Source organism: Dromiciops gliroides, chromosome 5 (assembly GCF_019393635.1).
Source record: "Dromiciops gliroides isolate mDroGli1 chromosome 5, mDroGli1.pri, whole genome shotgun sequence".
NCBI lineage: Eukaryota > Metazoa > Chordata > Mammalia > Microbiotheria > Microbiotheriidae > Dromiciops > Dromiciops gliroides.
The window spans coordinates 244,424,647-244,445,293 of NC_057865.1; the positions used below are offsets into that span (position 1 = coordinate 244,424,647).

Here is a 20,647-nt window from a genome sequence, read left to right on the forward strand (position 1 = left end):
GCACAATGACAGTCTGACCCCTGTTGTCTCTCGCCTCTCTTCTGAAAGGAGGCACATTTCCTTGTTTCTTCTCTAGGGTTGCAATCAATAATCATAATTATTTAGCATTTGACTTGGTTTTTAGCATTCCTTTCATTTAAATTATTATAACCTTTTTGTATATTGTTCTCCTACTTCTACTCTAAATATAATTATGGATTGATACTTCCTCTTTCACATTTGCAAATTTCCCCATTGGATTTGGTTTTGGAGAGTTCTTAAGTACTTTTGGACCTTTTTTATTAATAGATCTTCTGCCTTTCTGGAAACAAATTATCATGATTGTGTTTGATTAATTAAAGATCCCTTTTTTTTTGGTGGCTACAAATGACATGTTATTCTATATAACATTTAGTATCACATCTGATCCCTATGACATTTTCATGAATAGCTTAGAACACTTTCTTGGGTCATTAAGTGCTATTGTGTTCATATTTGGTTTGTTTCTTTCATTGTTTCCTTAGAAAGATCTGGTTTTACTGTGAGGCCAGTGGCTGGGTACCTATCTCCTCGAGACTTTCTAGCTGGATTGGCTTATAGAGTGTTCCACTGCACTCAGTATGTTAGACATGGCTCTGATCCACTCTACACCCCAGAACCGTGAGTATTCATATTTCAAGATCAGAACTAGATTTCTGAACCATCAAAGGAGATGTTGTTCAGTGATTCGTATTCTTGAAATGATTGGAGCTGGTGGGAGGCCAAGTCTTGTTTGTCTCTATAGAAACAGATTATTGTCCTGCTTCTAAGGTTTTAATGAGACTCGCCTACATGGTTGTGGTGGCTCTTGGAAATGCTTCCATGGCTCCTGGATATCTGAAGAATAAAGTCCAAACTCTCCAGCCTTACTCTCAAAGGCCTCTATAATATGCCACCAACTTATTTCCTTTCTCACTTTAAGCATCTAGCAAAGGCTGAATGACCACTTTGTGGGCATGTTGTAGGGTGGAATCTTAGTTGGGTATTGGTTGTCCCCAGTGTCCCTTTCAACCTTGAATTCTATGATTCTGTTATACTGCTCCAATCTTATTTCCTATTGCTTTACCCATTGTACTCTTTTTTTTTTAATTTTTTTTTTTTTTTTTAGTGAGGCAATTGGGGTCAAGTGACTTGCCTAAGGTCACACAGCTAGTAAATGTTAAGTGTCTGAGGCCGGATTTGAACTCAGGTACTCCTGACTCCAGGGTCAGTGCTCTATCCACTGCGCCACCTAGCTGCCCCCACCCATTGTACTCTTAACATGCTGGGCATATTTTCTTTCCTGTGCCTTTGCTCAATTTCCTTCCATCTAGAAAGCCTTCCTCATTCTACTCTATTTCTCTTGCTTCTATCAATCTTTTGAAATTCTGTTTAATCCCCACCTCTTCCAAGAAGGCTATTCTGACATCTCCAGCCCACAGCAAACTCTCTTTCTACAGAATGCTTGTAGGGGGCAGCTAGGTGGCGCAATGGATAAAGCACCGCCTCTGGATTCAGGAGGACCTGAGTTCAAATCTGACCTCAGACACATGACACTTACTGGCTGTGTGACCCTGGGCAAGTCACTTAACCCTCATTGCCCTGCAAAAAACACAAAAAAACAAAAACAGAATACTTGTAGTACTTATGATCTGTGACATTTATGTGGCATTTACTATGTAATTACTTTTATCATTAATTTTTTTCATGTATATTTTTCCTGTTTGGCTAAACAGAGCAGCTTTGCAGCCCTCCTGATTCTTTTCTTCAAGTTCCTATGTTAGGTTCTTTTTTCTTTCAGTGTCTTAAATGAGACCCTCCTGTGACTTAATAATTTACCTTTTGCTTTAAAAGTTACAACTCTCTCAATTTTGTCCATCAAATCAATAGTCCTTTTAAAATCATACCACAGGGGGGCAGCTAGGTGGCGCAGTGGATAGAGCACCGGCCCTGGAGTCAGGAGTACCTGAGTTCAAATCCGGCCTCAGACACTTAACACTTACTAGCTGTGTGACCCTGGGCAAGTCACTTAACCCCAATTGCCTCACTAAAAAAAAAAAAAATCATACCACAGTCTCAAAATATTTATATCATCTCTCTCCCTCTCCCTTCCTCCCTCCCTCCCTCCCCCCCTCTCTCTCATTTTACCCTCTCTAGTTATAAAACAGTCATAAATAAATGACTTGAGGTTTCCATCACACATGTATTTCTGAAGACTCCAACATGGCCATCCATTTCTGCATTGTCCTTTAAATGTTTTCTTTTTACTTATATCTCTAATTTTTAATAAATAAAACTTACAAGATTAAACGCCTTCCACAAAGCAAAGCATCGTTTTATATCATTCACAAAGAGATGAGTCTTTATATTTATACCATGGACAATTTTCTCTCCAAAATTTTTGGAATCTTGTCTGAAAGTTGTTTGTCTTCATTTATATATGTCAAGAGTATAAGTTAAAATAAAGTTCTCTTTCTACTCCTTTTAGGTATCAAAATGATCATCTATAACTAGAAATATCGTGTGTCATTTGAAAATTAATATATTTTCCTTTAAACACTTTTCATTGTCAAATGACCCCATATAAAATGGTCCTTAAAGGGTTTGTATACCTTGTACAAAAATTTCCTGACTTCAAGTCATTCTCTCTGCAACACTGCTTCTGATGAGATGGTATTTTAATCCATGTCGTAGGTTTCTGGGTTTGTTCATGAAGACTACCAGGGGAAAGCCAGATAAATATGACTCACAGAGATGCCATCATGCCACTCACTGCTTTTTTGGGCTTTTATAGGACTACAGGATCAAAGATTTAGAGCTAAAAGTGACCTTAAAGGTCACCTAGTCCAATCCTTACATTTATAGATGAAGAACTGAAGTCCAAAGATGTTAATTTTCTTACCTAAGAGTACATAGGTAGTAAGTCACAGAATCAGGATTTGAACCTGGGTCCTCTGATTCCAAGTCTAACAATCTTTCCAATATACCATATTGTCTCAATGGGTGTCCATTGACTTGAATATTTGATATTTAACTGAACTCTAACCCATTATTCATTATTTCTCAAGCCACTGAACTTATTCATTTTTTGTATTAATAATAAATTCCTCTGATTTCATTCTGGTTTTTAACCCATTCAGTGTTAGATGGTAGTGAGAAATGGGTCTGTGATTAGAGCTTAGTTTTTCAAATTTCCTTTCCTTGCCGCAGTTAAATAATATAAGCCTCACTGGCTACATGGGTCCCTGCCACAAACAACATTGCTTCCCAATCATTTTGTGTTTTAGTGGAACTGTTTTCATAGTAAACAAAGGTTACTTATAGCACTCCAAGACACTCCAAGAAGAAATGTTTCCTAGGGCAGACTGAGTATTCAAAGGACTTTTCTCAGAGTAAGAAAAAGGTAACCACTAAGTCTAAGCCAGGGGGCTATAAATAGCTTTGTTGACAAGTAGCATGTGCTTTGTTATGTAGCTCCTAATAACTGGCACATCATAAGAATGTGCTATTATGCCAGCAGGTATGTAGGGAAGAAGTAAAAAAAGGCCAAGAAATAAGATTTTTTTTGAAGCAAACATATAATTTTAAGAGGAAAGCTTAAAAAGTCGTAGTAAAACTCTAAGCTTTTGACTTCTATGAATACTTTAGGAAGCATTACCACCATCTTTTTTCATATGGTTAATTCTTATGTGTGTCCTATGCCCTGACTTTCACAGGCTCTATCTCTGAGACTAAATTCTATTTTCTCAGTCTGACACCAGTACAAAAGTTGGTCCATCATGTGTTGTGTTACAACTTGGCTACTATGCTCTATTTCTTTTCTTTCTTTCTTTCTTTCTTTCTTTCTTTCTTTCTTTCTTTCTTTTTTTTTTTAGTGAGGCAATTGGGGTTAAGTGACTTGCCCAGGGTCACACAGCTAGTAAGTGTTAAGTGTCTGAGGCCGGATTTGAACTCAGGTACTCCCGAATCCAGGGCCGGTGCTCTATCTACTGTGCTACCTAGCTGCCCCAGCTACTATGCTCTATTATTGGGTGACTGTCCTTATCTACTGAACTATTGTTACGGAGGCAGAGCTAAAACAAAGGTGCTAAAACAAAAGACAAAGAGGTGAGAATGGAGTGGTGACAATAACAATAATAAGAATAAGTTGGCATTACATATTTGTAACATTATATATTACAAATTCCTTTTGGAATTTCACTTTTCTCTTTTCAAATCTGGAAGGAATATTTTTTAGATATTAAAGCTTTCAATAAATAGAGTTGTAAAAATAGGTTTTGTTGTTTAGTTGGTTAGTCACATCTGACTCTCTGTAACCCCATTTGGGGTTTTCTTGGTAAAGAGACTGGAATGATTTGCCATTTCTTTCTCCAGCTCATTTTACATATGAGGAAACTGAGGCAAACAGGGGTAAGTGACTTACCCCTGAATAGCATCAATATGGGATTTGTTCTTTACCTTATTAAGTTTCACTCCCTTGTTCTATGATCTATGATCGTTTTTTAGATAATAATCCTGACATCCAGTGTATAAACCTGATAAATATGCCATTTACATCTTCATTCACAGCATTAATTTTTAAAAAAATAGACTCAACCTGTGATTTCATTGGTATCAAAAGCTCTCAATAAGGAAACTTCTCCTAGCAATATAGACCAACAGCTCTTTTGTGATAGTCTTAAAGAGTTACTGATTGTAAGAGAGGTTATGAGACTTATCCAGGGTCATATGGCACATAAGTGCCAGAAGTGGGACCTGAATCCTGGTCTTTTTGATTTTTAAGGGGGAGTCTTTAGCTACTATATTATGCTGTCTCTTTGAGTTATTGATAGGATAGGGACAGCGGCAAAGAATGGACCTGCAATCTCATTGATATAGGGAATTCTTGGATGAGTGAATTCCTACATCCGGGCAGGTCAATACCTTCTCTACAATTTATATTCCTAGAGAGCTGCTAAGAGCACTAAGAGGTTAAATGATTGCTACGGGTCACATAGCCACCGAGTGTGATAGGCAGGACTTGAACCCAGGTCTTCTTCATTCAAAGGCTGGTTCACTCTCCTCTCATTGATAAAAATGTTACCCAGTTCAGCACCAAGGACAAATACTAGTGACATTCTCATTAGAGACCTTCCTCCAAGTTGACATTAATCACGAGACTTGAGCATTAGTCATTAATAAATTAATCATTCTCTAATCCACCTACCACAATCTATTGTCTAGCCCACCTCTCTTTATCTTGTCCCCAAGGAGAACACGAGAAACTTTGTCCAGTGCTTCGCTGAAATCTGGCTATGCTATGTCTATAGCTTTCCCCTAATTTCATTGAATAACCTTTTTCCTTTAAACCATGGAGACACTCGGACATGTTTTAAAAACAACAAATAGAAAAGAAAACCCGGCCACCCCTAATTCTAGAAATCACATTGGGCATGAGAAGCACCAAGGCCTCTTCACTGTAGGCGGCTCTCTGTCCTAGCCAACTGTTACTGCTGGGTATGAGGGAAGAGCTCATAACCTCCGGCCAAGAGACCTAATGGACAGAGAACATAAGGAGATTCAGGCTTTCCCATTAACTTTCTGTGCCACCGTTAGCAAGTTACTTAGCCTCCCAGTGTGAGGATTAATGAAATAATGCTTCAATCTCCCCTGAAGAAAAGCATTATATAAATACAAAAGAGATCCATTTTTACTCAGCACCAACTAAACTCCGTTTAAAGGCTGATGTTTCTCATAAAGCCATAGAGATGCCTTAGCTATAGAGTCAAGTTCTATGTTTTCAGTCATAATATTCTCTAAAGTTCTTAAAAATGATGATAAGACCTTGGTTTTCTGAATGCCTTTAAGGAATTCAAATCCTCTAATGGAAGATATCATATAAGAAAAAAGAGTAATAAATTATTTAAAACCTATACAGTTTGAAACCAAATGTTTCTATTATATTTCCTTTCCCATTTAGAAGATATCTGCACAGGTATGGGGTTGTAATAGATGACCTCTTGAAGTCCTCTCCATTTTTGAAATTCTATGATCTTTCCTGTTTTCAAGAGTGCTTTTGGGTAACGCTTCCTTCAGCTGGCTTGGGCATAGACCTTTCTTCCCCAATGGGGCGTTATCTAGCCTGACGTACTTACATGGGCAGAGCCCTAAGCTTCCAGATTTGTCTTCCTTTCTTACCTTTCCCAATACAAGTGGCCTGTAGTCAGGAGGATGGTAATTTGACATACTATTCTATACCAAGGCGCAACTGATGGGTAACTACTTACTGTTTTACATCCCTTTTAAAGAATTAATTTTGAAATTGGACATTTGTTAACCCAAAGGAATGGATTGTGGAATTTTCTAACATTCTTCAAATTACAACATATAGGTGACTCTACCTCAATCAGGGAAATGTGTGATAGGAAGGGAAGATGGACTGGGCATGGGTCAAGAGTGAGAGATGACAGGTAGATAGTCTAAGTGCTCCACTGGTGCTTTTTTTCCTTTTTTCTTTCTTTTTTTTTGCAGGGCAATGAGGGTTAAGTGACTTGCCCAGGGTCACACAACTAGTAAGTGTCAAGTGTCTGAGGCCAGATTTGAACTCAGGTAGTCCTTAATCCAGGGCCGGTGCTCTATCTACACTGGTGCTTTTTGATGGTAGGAGGATGTGTTGAAGGCCTCCACCATATTGGATGGATCTCTCCTATGGCAATAGATGTTGTACAAGATGGACAGGCTAGATCATAGGTTCATAGGTCTAGGGCTGGATGGGATTTAGCAGACATTGAGTCAAATTCCCTCATTTTACATATGAGGAAATTGAGGCCAAGACAGCAGCATCAATAGCTAGGAGGTATGTGATACAAGATTTGAACTCGGGTCTTCCTGACTGCAAGACCAATGCTCTGTCCATTATTCTACTTAGTTGCCTCTACCCATCTAGAGGCATGGATGGGTTGTAATCTAGATCACTGGAAGGACCATCTGTATGGACAAGCTCACATATCCATTCGAATATTTAAGGTGACTGGTTATTCCATCTACATAAAAGTTTGCCATGACTTTCACTTATTTTTCCCATTCTTAATCTATGAGAATGAAAAGAGTTTGTTATATCGATCATGTAAACAAGATTTGTCCAGCATGTATATGTATGTGTGCACATGTGTGCGTGTGTGTGTGTGTGTTTGTATGTGTGTGTTGAGAGGTTAGATGGAGTGGTGGGGATTATCCCCAGCTAATTTAGAAGCTTAATTTTCACTGACTTTTCTAGCTATCATGATCTTAAAACTCTGAATAAGGAGTAAGAGATTAATGATAGATAAATGATAGAAAGATGATAGATGATTATTAATCTTTTTTTTTGAGAAACCAAACTAGGTCATCTTTTGCCTCCATTCTTATTTAGCCTTTGATTGCTAAATGGATGTTGACTCAGACAAACTGAGACCTGGGAAAGAATTTAGCTTAAAAAGACCAAGGTCTCACACTGCATCTGGGGCTATTGCCAGTTGTCTTGGTCTTTGTCTTGCCACTGGACTCTGATGACTCTGGAGGAGAAAGTGACTTTGACACAGCTCTGCCTCACTTAAATCATTTGCAAGTCAAGACATCACCCTCCTGATGTTATCGGAAGGACAAATAATTCTGTGCCAGGTACTGTGTTAAGCTTTAGGGATGTAGATATAAGCCAATAAGACAATCCTTACCCTTTTTGAGCTTACATTCTAATTGAAGAAGACAATACATGTAGGGAAATTGGAAAGAAGGGAGAAAGGATACCCACAAGGGGTCAAGGGAACTCGTGAGGAGAAATCCTATGTGTGAATTGAGGAATTGATGAGAGGAAGCATGGCTGGAACCTCTTCTGAAATAATGATCCCAGCAAGAGAGTCAGCAGTCAGGAGAGGGGAATTCCAGTGGGGAAGTTTCTCCAGAGTGGGAAGGCAGCTGGTGAAGAGGAGAAGCCTGAAGAATGAGTTAAGGCATGAGTGAAGTTTAAACTGGAGGATGTCTTAGGTTCTTTCCAATTCTGGTACCTTGAGATTAATTTTCTGAGGATCATTTGAAGAAGTGTGCACAGTCTAAATTTAACTGTGTTTGGAGAATGTCATTAATAATAAGAGTACCTGACATGATCTCATTTGATCCTTGTAATAAAACCTGAGAGGCAGGTACTACTGTATGATTATTATGATTTTATGAATGAGGAAACAGAGACAAAGAGAGGTTATGTGATCTACCTAGGGTCACATAGCCAGTCTGTGAAAGAGGCAGGACTTGAACCCAGGTATTTTGTCTCTGTCTATAACACTCGCCAATATAATGTGCTGCCTCTAACTCGTGCTGAAAGGGTAACTGCTGTTAATAAGTATCCAGTTTCTCTGAAGGATACTATTGCTGCTACCAGTCATAGCCACTAGCTGTGTTCCCCTTTATTTCACTGTCTTATTTTCTCATCTGAAAAAATAAACAAGGGGATCACCAGTAGTATCTTCCTTACAGGGTTAGTGTAATGAGGTCAGGTATGTGAAGCAGTTGGCAGACTTTAGGCCTCTTAGAGTCTACCGGCAGGGGTGAGTAGGGGCCAGACTCACTAGAGTTCACCATTGTTGGAGCAATATCTCCAAATAATAGAGGGTGTTCCCAAAATGTTGGTACAACATTATTGCTGTTGTGTCTGACTCCGTGACCCCATTTGGGCTTTTCTTGGCAAAGATACTGGAGTGGTTTGCCATTTCCTTCTCTAGCTCATTTGACAGATGACAAACTGAGCTAGGTGGCACAATGGTTACAGCACTGGCCCTGAAGTTGGGAGGACCTGAGTTCAAATCTCCCCTCACACACTTAGTAGCTGTGTGACCCTGGGCAAGTCACTTAAACCCTAATTGTCTTAAGCATCTGGCATCTCCAGTCATCCTGATATATATCTTGCCACGGGACCCAGATGGCTCTGGAGGAGAGGGTGAGGCTGGTGACTTTGCACAGCCCTCTCTCACTTAAATTCAATTCAGTGCAAGTCATGACATCACCTCCTGATGTCATGGTCCTCTTTGAGAATGAAGGACAAACAACAACAAGTACAAGAGCAGCAGCAGCAGCAGCAGCAGCAGCAACAACAATAGTATGGCTTTCAGCTTATTAAAGCTTATTACTGCTTATTACTTAAGATCTTTGGGGTACCCTGTATCATAATTCATATTATAGAGGCAGAATAAAGTCCCCCCATATCCAGCTCAGATAGAAACAGGGCCATTTAACCATCTGTAAGGATCCCTGCCCACCAGCATATTGACTTAGAAAACTACATGTTATCTATGGTCTATTGTATTTTTATTTATTTTGTTAAATATTTCCCCGGCACTCTGACTCAGGAGGCTCCCCGCAGAGGTTGTTTGACACCTCAGAATGCAGAGCTGACTTCTGAATAAGGAAGGCCCAGGCTTAAATCCTGCCTTAAATACATAGTTGATGGGTGACTGGGCTATTCACTTGGCTTCTCAATGACTCTCAAATACTCTCTCAGCCTATAAGTTGCAGAGCAAGTAGCAGGCATTATTTTACACTGATAGTTTTCACTGTAGGAGTTCCCAACTCCAATAAAATCACAGATCTGATTTAATAGAATGTATATACACACATACATAATATGCACATATATGCATCTATATATGCACATATACATCTATACCTATGCCTACACATACATATACATACATACACATACACATGCACAAAATACACCCATACCTCCACCTACATATACATGTATACACATACACATAAATATACATGTACATATACAACATACACACACACATATATACATATGAACATACACATAAACACACACATATATGAATATACTCTCTTCCATCATTCTTTAAGCGATAAAATATTCATAAAAGGAGTCAGGGTTGAGCAAGTAAATCCCCAAATATAGAGACTAATTATAAATACTATTTGATGAGACATTGAAGGCAATCAGGATAGGGAGTGTGGTGTTTTTTTGTTTTGTTTTTTTTTTTTTAAAGAAAAAACAACAAACCAACCAGCCTGCTAGCCTTTTATTTTGTTGGTCACAGAATCAGAGCTGGGCGGGACCTGAGGCCAGCTGGTCCAACTTTCTCACTTTACAGCGTGAAACCTAGAGAAGTGAGACAATTTGCCCAAAGTCACACACCCGCAGATAATAAGTAATGTGAGAAATGAAAAACCCGGGAGACTGAGTTTCTGGGTAATTAATAGTCAATTTTATTAATTAGGCTAGCTAAAAATCAATAAATTGGTGGTCAGTGGATTCTCTCAGTAACCAAAGACAAAGTCATGAAGAAACTAGAAACCTTAATATTCCTTTTAGAAAATGGGGTGTCTATGACAGTTGGCAAACAATGAGATGGTGGGCTAATAGTTTTTATTTAGCTCCTTCTGCTGAGAACGTGGCTTGATCATGAGATTCAGCCACTCCAGCAATCTGGACAAAGGGACCCATCTCTACCCAGACCACTCTGGTTGGTTTTCTCCTTCATGAGCTGGGTCACCCTAAACTCCAATGGAAGGGTACAAGGACGTGGGCTTATTCCCTCAGGGCAAGAATTCATCTAGATTAGATTCTGTTTATGCTTTAAACGGAAGTAAGGTCTACTAGTTGGTTGGGGTCCTGCCCAAGATTGAGGAGCATGGTACCCCAAGGATTAGGCCAGTTTCATCTATCAGCCTTGTCCTTCAGAGACTGGCTGACACCTACATGGGCTGGTTCCTAAATGAGGAAATAAAAAGCCTGGATCCTAACTAATAATGGGTTGTTAATATAATAGAAAGCAATTTCTCTTGGTAAGAGAGTCAGGTTTTGAACTCGGGTCTCTGGACTTCAAGCACTCTTTCTGCTATACTGAAGAATCTTTTATAAGATTTTCTCTGATTCAGTATGAGGTTGGACCTCTACCAGCCATGTTCCTATACATGGCCAGGCTGAGATCTTTCTGTGGGAGCTGTAGAGAAAGGCAGGGCCAGGCCAGGCCAACTGGATAAAGGAGAGTTGGTAGCCTCGTAAAGCCCAGGTATGAGCCTAAAGGATGAAATCAATGGTTCCATTTGGAATTTTCCCAAGGGTCACATCCTGGCAAAGACATCTGCAAGAGTATTTATGTATAATTTGTAGATAGAGAGCCTGGAGGCAGAAATACCCAGCTTCAAGTTCACCTCTGACAGATAACAGCTGTGTGACCCTGGACAAGTCACTTAGCCTCACAGGCAACTCTCCAAAACAGAGGTTCTTAACCTGGGGCCCACGAACTAGTTTCTAAACTATATCTTAATAACCATATTTCAACATAATTGGATTGGGGTTTTTTTGATAATCCTAGGGGCAGTGAGATTCTGCAGTGTATAGAAAGAGGAACTTGTGCAAAAAAAAAAAAAGAAAAAGAAAGAGGAACTTGAATTCGGGGACACCTGTGTTCAAATCTTGCCTTAGACATTTAATAGCTGTGTAACCCTGGGCCAGTTGTTTAATCTTCATTTGCCTCCATTTCCTCATATGTAAAGTGAGAATGATAATAGTGAGTACCTCATAGGGTTGTTGTAAGGATCAAATGGAGTAATATATTTAAAGTACTTGGTAAATCTTTAAAAGCAATATACAAATGCTAGCTATTGTTATTATATTATTTTACACATTTAAAAGCATCATTCTAAGAAGGTATAGCTAGGTGACACAGTCACTGCACTGGCCCTGGAGTCAGGAGGATCTGAGTTCAAATCTGTCTTCAGATATGTGACACTTATTAGCTGTGTGACCCTGGGCAAGTCGTTTGCCTCAAACATCCAAGGCCATCTCCAGTCATCCTGATGTTTATTTTGCCACTGGACCCAGATGGCTCTGGAGGAGAGAGTGAGGTTGGTGACCTTGCACAGCCCTCCTTTACGTAAATCCAATTCAGTGCACGTCATGACATCACCTCATGGTCCTCTTTGAGAATGAAGGACAAACAACAGTAAGTCTAAGAAGGGGTCCAGATTGCCAAGGAGGTCCAACACTCACTCACACACACACACACACACACACACTCTCTCTCTCTCTCTCTCTCTCTCTTGCTCTAGAACTATAAGTTGAAGGAGAGAAAGGAAAGGGAATAAGCATTCATTAAGCACCTACTACGTGCCAGGCACATAAAGGTAGCTAGGCGGCACAGTGGATGGAGTGCTGGGCCTGAAATCAGGAAGACTCATCTTCCCAAGTTCAAATCGGGCCTTAGATGCTTACTAGTTGTGTGGCTCTGCACAAGTCACTTGTATGCCTCAGTTTTCTCATCTGTAAAATTAAGTGAAGGAGGAAATGGCAAACTACTCTAATATCTTTGCCAAGAAAACCCCAAAATGGCGTCGCAGAGAGTTGGGCATGACTGAAACAACTAAATAACAACAGAGAATATGCCAGGTACTGTGCTTAGCACTTTATAATTATTATCTCATTTGATTCTCACAACCACCCCAGGAAATAGGTAGTATTCTTATCCCCACTTTACAGTTGGAGAAACTGAGGCAGACAGGTTAATGACTTGCCCAGGGTCACACAGCTGGTAAATGTCTAAAGCTAGATTTGAACTCGGGTTTTCCTGCGTCCAGGCCCAGCACTCAATCCACTGTGCTACCTAGCTACTTAGCAGCAGAACAGTTTCAGATATGCATTGGTAGAGGGGGTTTTCTTTTCAACTCTCCAAGGCTGATAAAACCGCAGGCCCAGGTCAATTCTAATGTTGCACACTAACACAGAAGAGCCAGGTTTTCTAGCACGTTGGCATCAATGCAGACAGAAGAAACTCCACATTCCTCTGTGAAGTAGGCATCCAGAAAGAGCAGACTGAAACCAGAGTGTAAGCAAGCCCATTTCAATCCCAAATGAACGCCTGGAGCGTGCTCTAGTCAGCATGATAAAGGCAAACCTAGTCATTCCCTAGTTAGCTTTCCTTCTGTATTATCCCCAATTAGATGCTCTTACAGAACCCTCCCGGAGTCATCCTCCTGCTTCTTTTCATCCTCACGAACTCTCTTTTCTCCTTTCCATTCATCTCTTTTCTTTTCCACCTCTTTATGATTTATCTAGAGTGTCAGCTTCGGTATCATCTAAAACAAACAAAACCTATGGAAATGTGTTTTAAAAGACAGACGGGAATATTTGGGATGGCAAGCAAGCGCTCGATGCTTGTCCAATGCCTTTTAAAGCCTTTAATTGACCACGAAAATAAAAAGGAGTCATTCAACCCAGTGTGAGGATCCATCTTTGAAAAGCGATAAGAGGAAGAAAATGCCAGGCTCGTCTTTAATGTGAACTTCACAGCCAGGTCCATTATCTGCTGGCGGCCAACTTAGCACAACTTTCTTCGAATGATTCAGGCAATTGCTGAAGGGGTTCTGCCCAGACTTAGAAAAAGTCTCTTTTCGGTAGGCTTTAGAAATCTAAACACGGGTCTTATCAGAAAAGATTCCAATTTAAGGCAGCAAAGGTTGGATGTCTGATATGATCCATAGCTTTCTTTTTTTGAAAAGGAGACACGATGTTTTACAGCGTTAACAATTTTGAAAGGTTCTGCATTTTCACCGAACAAGAATGTTTTTGTGTTGAGGAAAAAAAAAAGAGACGTCGGAGCATTCTTCAGGGGAAAATGCATAAAAGCTGAGTAGAATTGAAAAGAGGAAAGTTTGCCGATGTAGAGATTGGGGACAGTTTGTGCTGACAGGTGTAATTATGGTTGAATAATTGAATCTTTTAAAGAAGATCTAGTGGAATAAAGCAGCAAAAGTATCTCCCTGGTCAGAACCCATTTCTAATTAGACACTCAGTGGTCCAGTTGTGAGGGATACTTCATGCATATTGCCAATGGACTACTTCCCGAGCGGTAACCAGCAGCTGGGCCGCTGGCACTGTGCTAAGTGGGGCTAAACAAACTGTGTTCATTTCAATGAACTCAAGTGAAGTCAGTCCAAGGTTTCAAGTATATGGCTCTTCTGGCCTTGGATAGATAGCCCTTTCTACCCTGGATGCTATTTTGTGGTTTTTTTCCCCCTATCTATACACATCTCTCAGTCCTGGAGGCAAAGATGATCTTTGAGGATACTCTATAATGGATCTAAAAGACTTGGAAGAAGGAGTAGACCCCCTTTGAGGCTCTCATCCTGGGGACTACAGATCCCCAAGGAGTATATGAATAGATTTCGGGGGAGGGGTCTGTGAACTTAGGTGGGAAGACAATCACATCTTTATTTCAATATAATTGGTTTCCTATGTAATAATTTGTATTTTATCTATTTAATAATATTATTCAGAGAAGGGGTCCATTGACTTCACCAAGCAGCCGAAGGGGTCTATGACATAAACACAGAGGTTAAGAACCCTTGGAGTAAACTTGACCCTGAGGTGGGATTTACAGAGTGGCCAATTTGTTTGAGGTGAATAATGGAACCCCTGTTTTGCTAGACTGGGTCACTTTCTATGGAACTGGATATGCATGCCAAGGTCAGCTGGACTGCAATGTCCGGCTTCTTGTTGAAGGAAGGGCATGGAATATCAAAACAACTTCCTACAGGTCTACTACCAGCAGCTGTTGCACCATTCCAAGCAAGATGCATATTTCACATCAAAGAATTGGACATGCCCTCTGGTTTAGGGGGCAGGCATCTTGGTGCTTATTTCCAGCTTTGGGGGGGGGGGTGCCCCAGTTCAGAGAAACAGGGCTTCCACAATCATCTCTGCTATATAAGGAAACAAATAAAAAGGTACAAGAAGGGAATGGGTTATCTGTTTTGTTTTGTTTGTGTTTTTGTTTTTTGGTGGGGCAATGAGGGTTAAATGACTTGGCCAGGGTCACACAGCTAGTAAGTGTCAAGTGTCAAGTGTCTGAGGCCGAATCTGAACTCAGGTCCTCCTGAATCCAGGATTGGTGCTTTATCCACAGCGCCACCTAGCTGCCCCCTGGGTTATCTGTTGAAGGAGTAAGTTCCCTGTCATTGGAGGTATTCAAGTAGAGGATGACAGATTACCTGTCAGGGATGCTGAAGAGGGACCAACAGGCAGGGAGCAGGGAGTCTCTTCCAATTCTGAGAATCTATGAAATGCCAAGGTACTCTACTGATCTCATGGAAACTAAAACACAAGAATGAATAGTTTCATTATTAACCTTTGAAATTTCCATGTTTCACTTTGGGTGAGAATATTTCCAGGCATACCTGTTGTTTTTTTTTTTTTTAACCTGTTTGTAGAATTTAGCAAAAGCTATGGAAGATAGAGCAGTTTGGTTTTATTTTTGTGACTGTTGCACTGAAGTCATAAAAGATAATCACCTCGTTCCTGGTTTTGAAATAGAAAACACTCAAAGCCTTTGCCCCAGGAGAAGAGAGTTTACTGTAAATATTACTCTCAGACTCTCTTTCCAAATCAGAGGCTCTTTTCTCTCGCCCTCTGCCCCACAGAGAGACAATGCTGTGAGGAGGGAATATGAGGGCTGGTGAAATAAAGAGGCACCATCTCTACTTACAGTAAGATGAAGCTCATCTTCACTTCCCCATTTACAATTCTCTGGTGGGCATATTGCTCTGGGCCCTTAGACTCAATTGAAAGTACATGGCTCACTCTGGGACCTTGCATAATTTCTAATCCTCCCAAATTGATAATCCCTCTTAAGCAGTAATAAAAAGGGAATTAATTGTTCTTCCTACATATTAGTGAATCAGTTCTTTACCCTATTGTAATTAGTGCTCCCTTCCTGGCCAAAAAAGGTTCTAGGTAATAGTTTTCTGATACATGAAATATTCACTTTAAATCTACATGACAAAGCTCTTTCCTACTGTGGCGATTTGTTGTAGCAGAAATCAATCATTCAGCAAACATTTATCAAGTACATACTATGCGCCAGGAACTGAGTCATGCATTAGATATATAGATGTTCATTGTATAGTAGGTTCAGTCATGTCCAATTCTTCATGACCCCATTTGGGGTTTTCTTGACAAAGACACTGGAACAGTTTGCCATTTCCTTCTCTAGCTCATTTTACAGATGAGGAAACTGATGCAAGCAGGATTAAGTGACTTGCTCAGGGTCACACAGCTACTAAGTGTCTGGGGTGAAATTTGAACTCAGTTTCTCCTGACTCTAGGGCCAGTGTTCTATGCACTGTGCCACCTAGCTGTCCAGATAGACAGACACTGTAATAAGCAAGCAAAAACTAATACAACAAAAATATAGTTCCTATTCTCAACAAGTTTATATTCTAATGGGGGTAGGGCAACACATAAAGGGGAACTAAAAAGGGGGTAGTGATGATGCTTACCGTGCAGGGGGCAAAGTGGCTGAGAAAGAAGATGGAGAGTGAAAAATAGAGCTGAGAGTGAAGTGAGCATGACCCACACTCTAGGGACTCACTTAATCAGGAGGGTCTCAGGGAAACAAATGTAAGAAGCAGACAGCCTCTTCCCCCCATGGAGCTTATGTTGTGCTCTAAGGCTACCACATGATCTTAGATAAGCACATACATACAAGTCCATATACACACACACACATATATATGTACACATACATGTATATATGTATGTATGCGTATATATTTATATACACACACAGATATGCAAATCTGCTATGTACAATTTGCTCTTCCTTTTAAATACACAACGAAGTTATCGTGTCAATTTCTTTTTTTCCCCCTTTTTTTTCTTCCTTTCTCCCCTCCCTGGAGATGACCACTATTAGTCACAAATAGGTATAGACATGTAAAATTATTCTATACATACTTCTATTTATCACTTTATTTTATTTACCAGTTCTAATTATCTATTTATTAAGCACTTTACAAACGTTATTTCATTTGATCCTAACAACAATCCTGCTGGGAAGTGATACTATTATCATGGTTTTATGGTTAAGGAACCTTAGGCAAACAGAAGTTAAATGCTTTGCCTAGGATCATACAGCTAGTAAGTGAGGCTGAATTTGAGCTCAGATATTCCTGATTTCAGGTTTAATGTTCTACTCACCTAGCTTCCTCATAATTAATTTTTTTTGGGGGGGGATGAGGGTTAAGTGACTTGCCCAGGGTCACACAGCTAGTAAGTGTCAAGTGTCTAAGGCCAGACTTGAACTTAGGTTCTCCTGAATCCAGGGCCAGTGCTCTATCCACTGTGCCACCTAGCTGCCCCCACTGCCTCATAATTTGAACTAGAAATGATGAGGGCCTAAACAAAGGTACAAGTAATGAGAAGAGAATGGATGGATGAAAAAGATGTTGTAGAAGCAGAGATGGCAAGATTTGTCACCTGATTGGATATGCGGGGTGAAGGGAGTGAGGAATTGAGAATGCTTCTACCCTTAACAGAAGTAGGAATATTTGAATAATAGTTTATTCAAAATGTCAGAAAAATAATTTGAGAGTGGGCCTGAGGCAGCTAGGTGGCGCAGTGGATAGAGCACCGGCCCTGGATTCAGGAGGACCTGAGTTCAAATCCAGCCTCAGACACTTAACATTTACTAGCTGTGTGACCCTGGGTAAGTCACTTAACCCCAATTGCCTCACCAAAAAACAAACAAAAACAAAATGAAAGTGGGCCTGGTTTGGGAAAAAAAGTTTGTGATGTCTCTGGGACATCTGGTTTGAAATGATCAATGGTCTGACTCATACATTAACCTATACCTGCGCCACCCCCAGCTTCAGATTGAATACCTCTAGTGATGGAAAACTAACTGCTTCCAGAGAGAGCCCATTTCAGTTTCGTTTTCCCTAAACATTAGGATTTTTTTCTTATCATCAAGTAGAAATCTACCTCTAACTTCCACTCATTATTCCTAACTCTGCTCACTGGGGTCAAGCAGAATCAGCCTATTCCCATTTCCTGGTGGCATCCCATCAAATAATATAAGGGCTTTCATATTCCCCCAAGCCTTCTCTTCTCCAGGTTACACATCCTCAGTCCCTTTATTTTTTGTTTTAATTTTTTTTTTTTAGTGAGGCAATTGGGGTTAAGTGACTTGTCCAGGGTCACACAGCTAGTATGTGTTAAGTGTCTGAGGTGGGATTTGAACTCAGGTACTCCTGACTCCAAGGCCAGTGCTCTATCCACTGTGCCATCTAGCTGCCCCTCTCAGTCCCTTTAAATGATCTTCAGTATGATATGATATGGAAAAGAGATTCTTAACCTGGGGGTTGGGAACCTGTTTTTTAATTTTTTATTTTTTTTGCAGAGCAATGAGAGTTAAATGACTTGCCCAGGGTCACACAGCTATTAAGTGTCAAATTTGAACTCAGGTCTTCCTGAATCCAGGGCCAGTGCTTTATCCACTGCACCACCTATCTGCCCCCCTGTTTTGTTTTATTCTTAAATATATTGATAACAGCATTTCAAAAAAATTAGTTTCCTTTGTAACACTCTGTATCTTATTTTAGGCATTTAAAACCATGATTCTGAGAAGGGTCTAAAGGCTTTACTAGATTGCCAAAAGATCCCGGGTGTCTCTTCGCTGTCCTGATTGTCTTTTTAGGGATATTCTCCACCTTCTAATGTGCTCTGCTCACTCTGTAGTTCTTGACATTCTCCTTCTCTTAATGCAGCTTAAGACTGCACTCATTTTTTAGCTCCCCTGTCTCACTGATTACGTGTACGAATCTCTTTCTCTATAATAGTCTTTATACTTGTCTAAGAAACTCCTCAGTAAGGAAATTACTTCCACCAATGCAAAGCAATAATTACAGTTATCCCTTCTACATCACGACTTTCCCCATTGTGGTTTCATTATATCACGGGTTGGCGTAAGAAATTAAATGGGAATTTTGGGGGAGTTTTGCAGAAGCTGCAGACAACCTGAGAAGGCCAGCACATGAAAGAAAAAATTTAGAAACTCAGAAATGCATAAAATATATGTATAGTATTGTATAATATCAGCAAATTTTAATCTTTTAATACTTAATTTTAATCTTTTAATACTACAATAATTCAGACTTCTTCTCTGGTATGAAGGGAGGGCCAAAATATTTTATATGGATTTTCCAGATTGTGGGGGCACCACAACCCTAACTGTAAAATTGAAAAATGTCTAGTCTTAAGAGAGTAAGTAACATGTGTTACTTTTAGGATTCGAACCCAGGTTTCACTATGCCAAGGTGCTTTCTCCTCTATCATTTCCTATTACTGTAAATGCCATGCCTATCATAGGGCAATTGGTAGCTGGAACTTTTGCAGATTTCTTACTCAAGTTCTATCAGTGGCATACAGCTTCTCAACCCTACAATATCTCTAACATTTCTTTGTTCATTCTTGTCAGAGATACGTGTCATGAACTCCTGGGACATGTCCCCCTACTTGCTGATCCTAAGTTTGCTCAGTTCTCACAAGAAATAGGCCTGGCCTCCCTGGGTGCCTCTGATGAAGATGTTCAGAAGCTTGCCACGGTGAGTCTTTTGTGTTTTTATGTCAGACTTTGAAAAAAGATCTTTCTGTTCATCCGAGGTTACTAAAGGAAAAAAAAAATATTTTTTACAGTTATTAAAGGTGAAAGCAAAACTACATTTTGAAGATGAGTAGGTGGCATTGAGAGGCTAGATAGATGATGCAATGGTGCATTCTGGGACATTGTTAGCTCTTCCTGGAAGAAAGATCACATTTCAGGGAGATGACATTTATATCTTTAAATAATAAGAACTATTTCTCGAGGTAATTGTTTCCTTACTTGTTTTTAATTTTCAATTTTAGTTTATATGCTTAACGTTTTATTTTCTTGGCCCACAACACCGTTTAGATACGTTTATACTTAAGTGTTCATTTTACCTGTTCTGTTCACCCTCCAAATGAATTGATTGCCTTGCAGACTCCTGTTTTGAGCACAATCTATATTACGATGTTCAGATGTGGCTATTTTATTATACTATTGCTTCAATATTTCCCTTTTTTTGGGTTGGGACTTGTGATTTTATTCGTGTAGGTAACTCCCAGTGTGGACACTTCTTTTACTGTCGCAAATAGGCTGACTCTTCTGCCACTTATAGTCTTGAGAATTTCTTGGCACCCAAAGAGGTTAAATGGCTTGTTCATAATCAGTCAATCAATAAACATTTATTAAATGCCAACTATGTGCCAGGCACTAAGTGCTGGGATAAAAAAAGAGGCAAAAGACAGTTCCTATCCTCAAGGAGTTCACAATCTAATGGGAGAGACAACATACAAACAAATATATACAAAACAAGCTATAAACAGGATAAGTAGGAAATAATGGAGATAGAGAAGGCACTAGAATTAAGAGAGATCAGGAATAATCAAGCAGCAGAGGCAGGATTTGAACCTGGATCTTTTTTACTCCAAGACCAATGTGTCATTATGACACATTGACTTTTTTTTCTAAGTTATAGAACTTCCAGTATTGGATGCTGGGAGTTCATGTAGCAAGGAAAGAGATATAATCATAAGACTTGGGTTTTAATTCTACTTCTGATACCTACTACTTATGTGATCTTGAGCAAGTTATTTAATTGCCCTGGGCCTTACTTTTCTCATTTGTACCTAGCATTTGTGGCGCGCCATGTTTTAACACATGGGGAACTTACCCTAGGTTCAAGGTCCTTTGTTAGTCCATAAATGCTCACCATGTTAGCTAGCTCATGAGCTCCCATTAATGGATCTTCATTTTCTCTA

General features: G+C 39.8%; 1 protein-coding gene across 1 annotated transcript in view; it reads left to right on the forward strand.

The window, feature by feature from the left end:
- The window catches only part of TPH2 (tryptophan hydroxylase 2), a 134,281-nt gene that overhangs the window by 48,251 nt on the left and 65,383 nt on the right, over positions 1 to 20,647 (forward strand). Inside the window, exons 7-8 of the mRNA XM_043967865.1 lie at positions 504 to 639; positions 19,284 to 19,410. Coding sequence (XP_043823800.1) covers positions 504 to 639; positions 19,284 to 19,410 — 263 coding nt within the window. The remainder of the gene's footprint in view (positions 1 to 503; positions 640 to 19,283; positions 19,411 to 20,647) is intronic.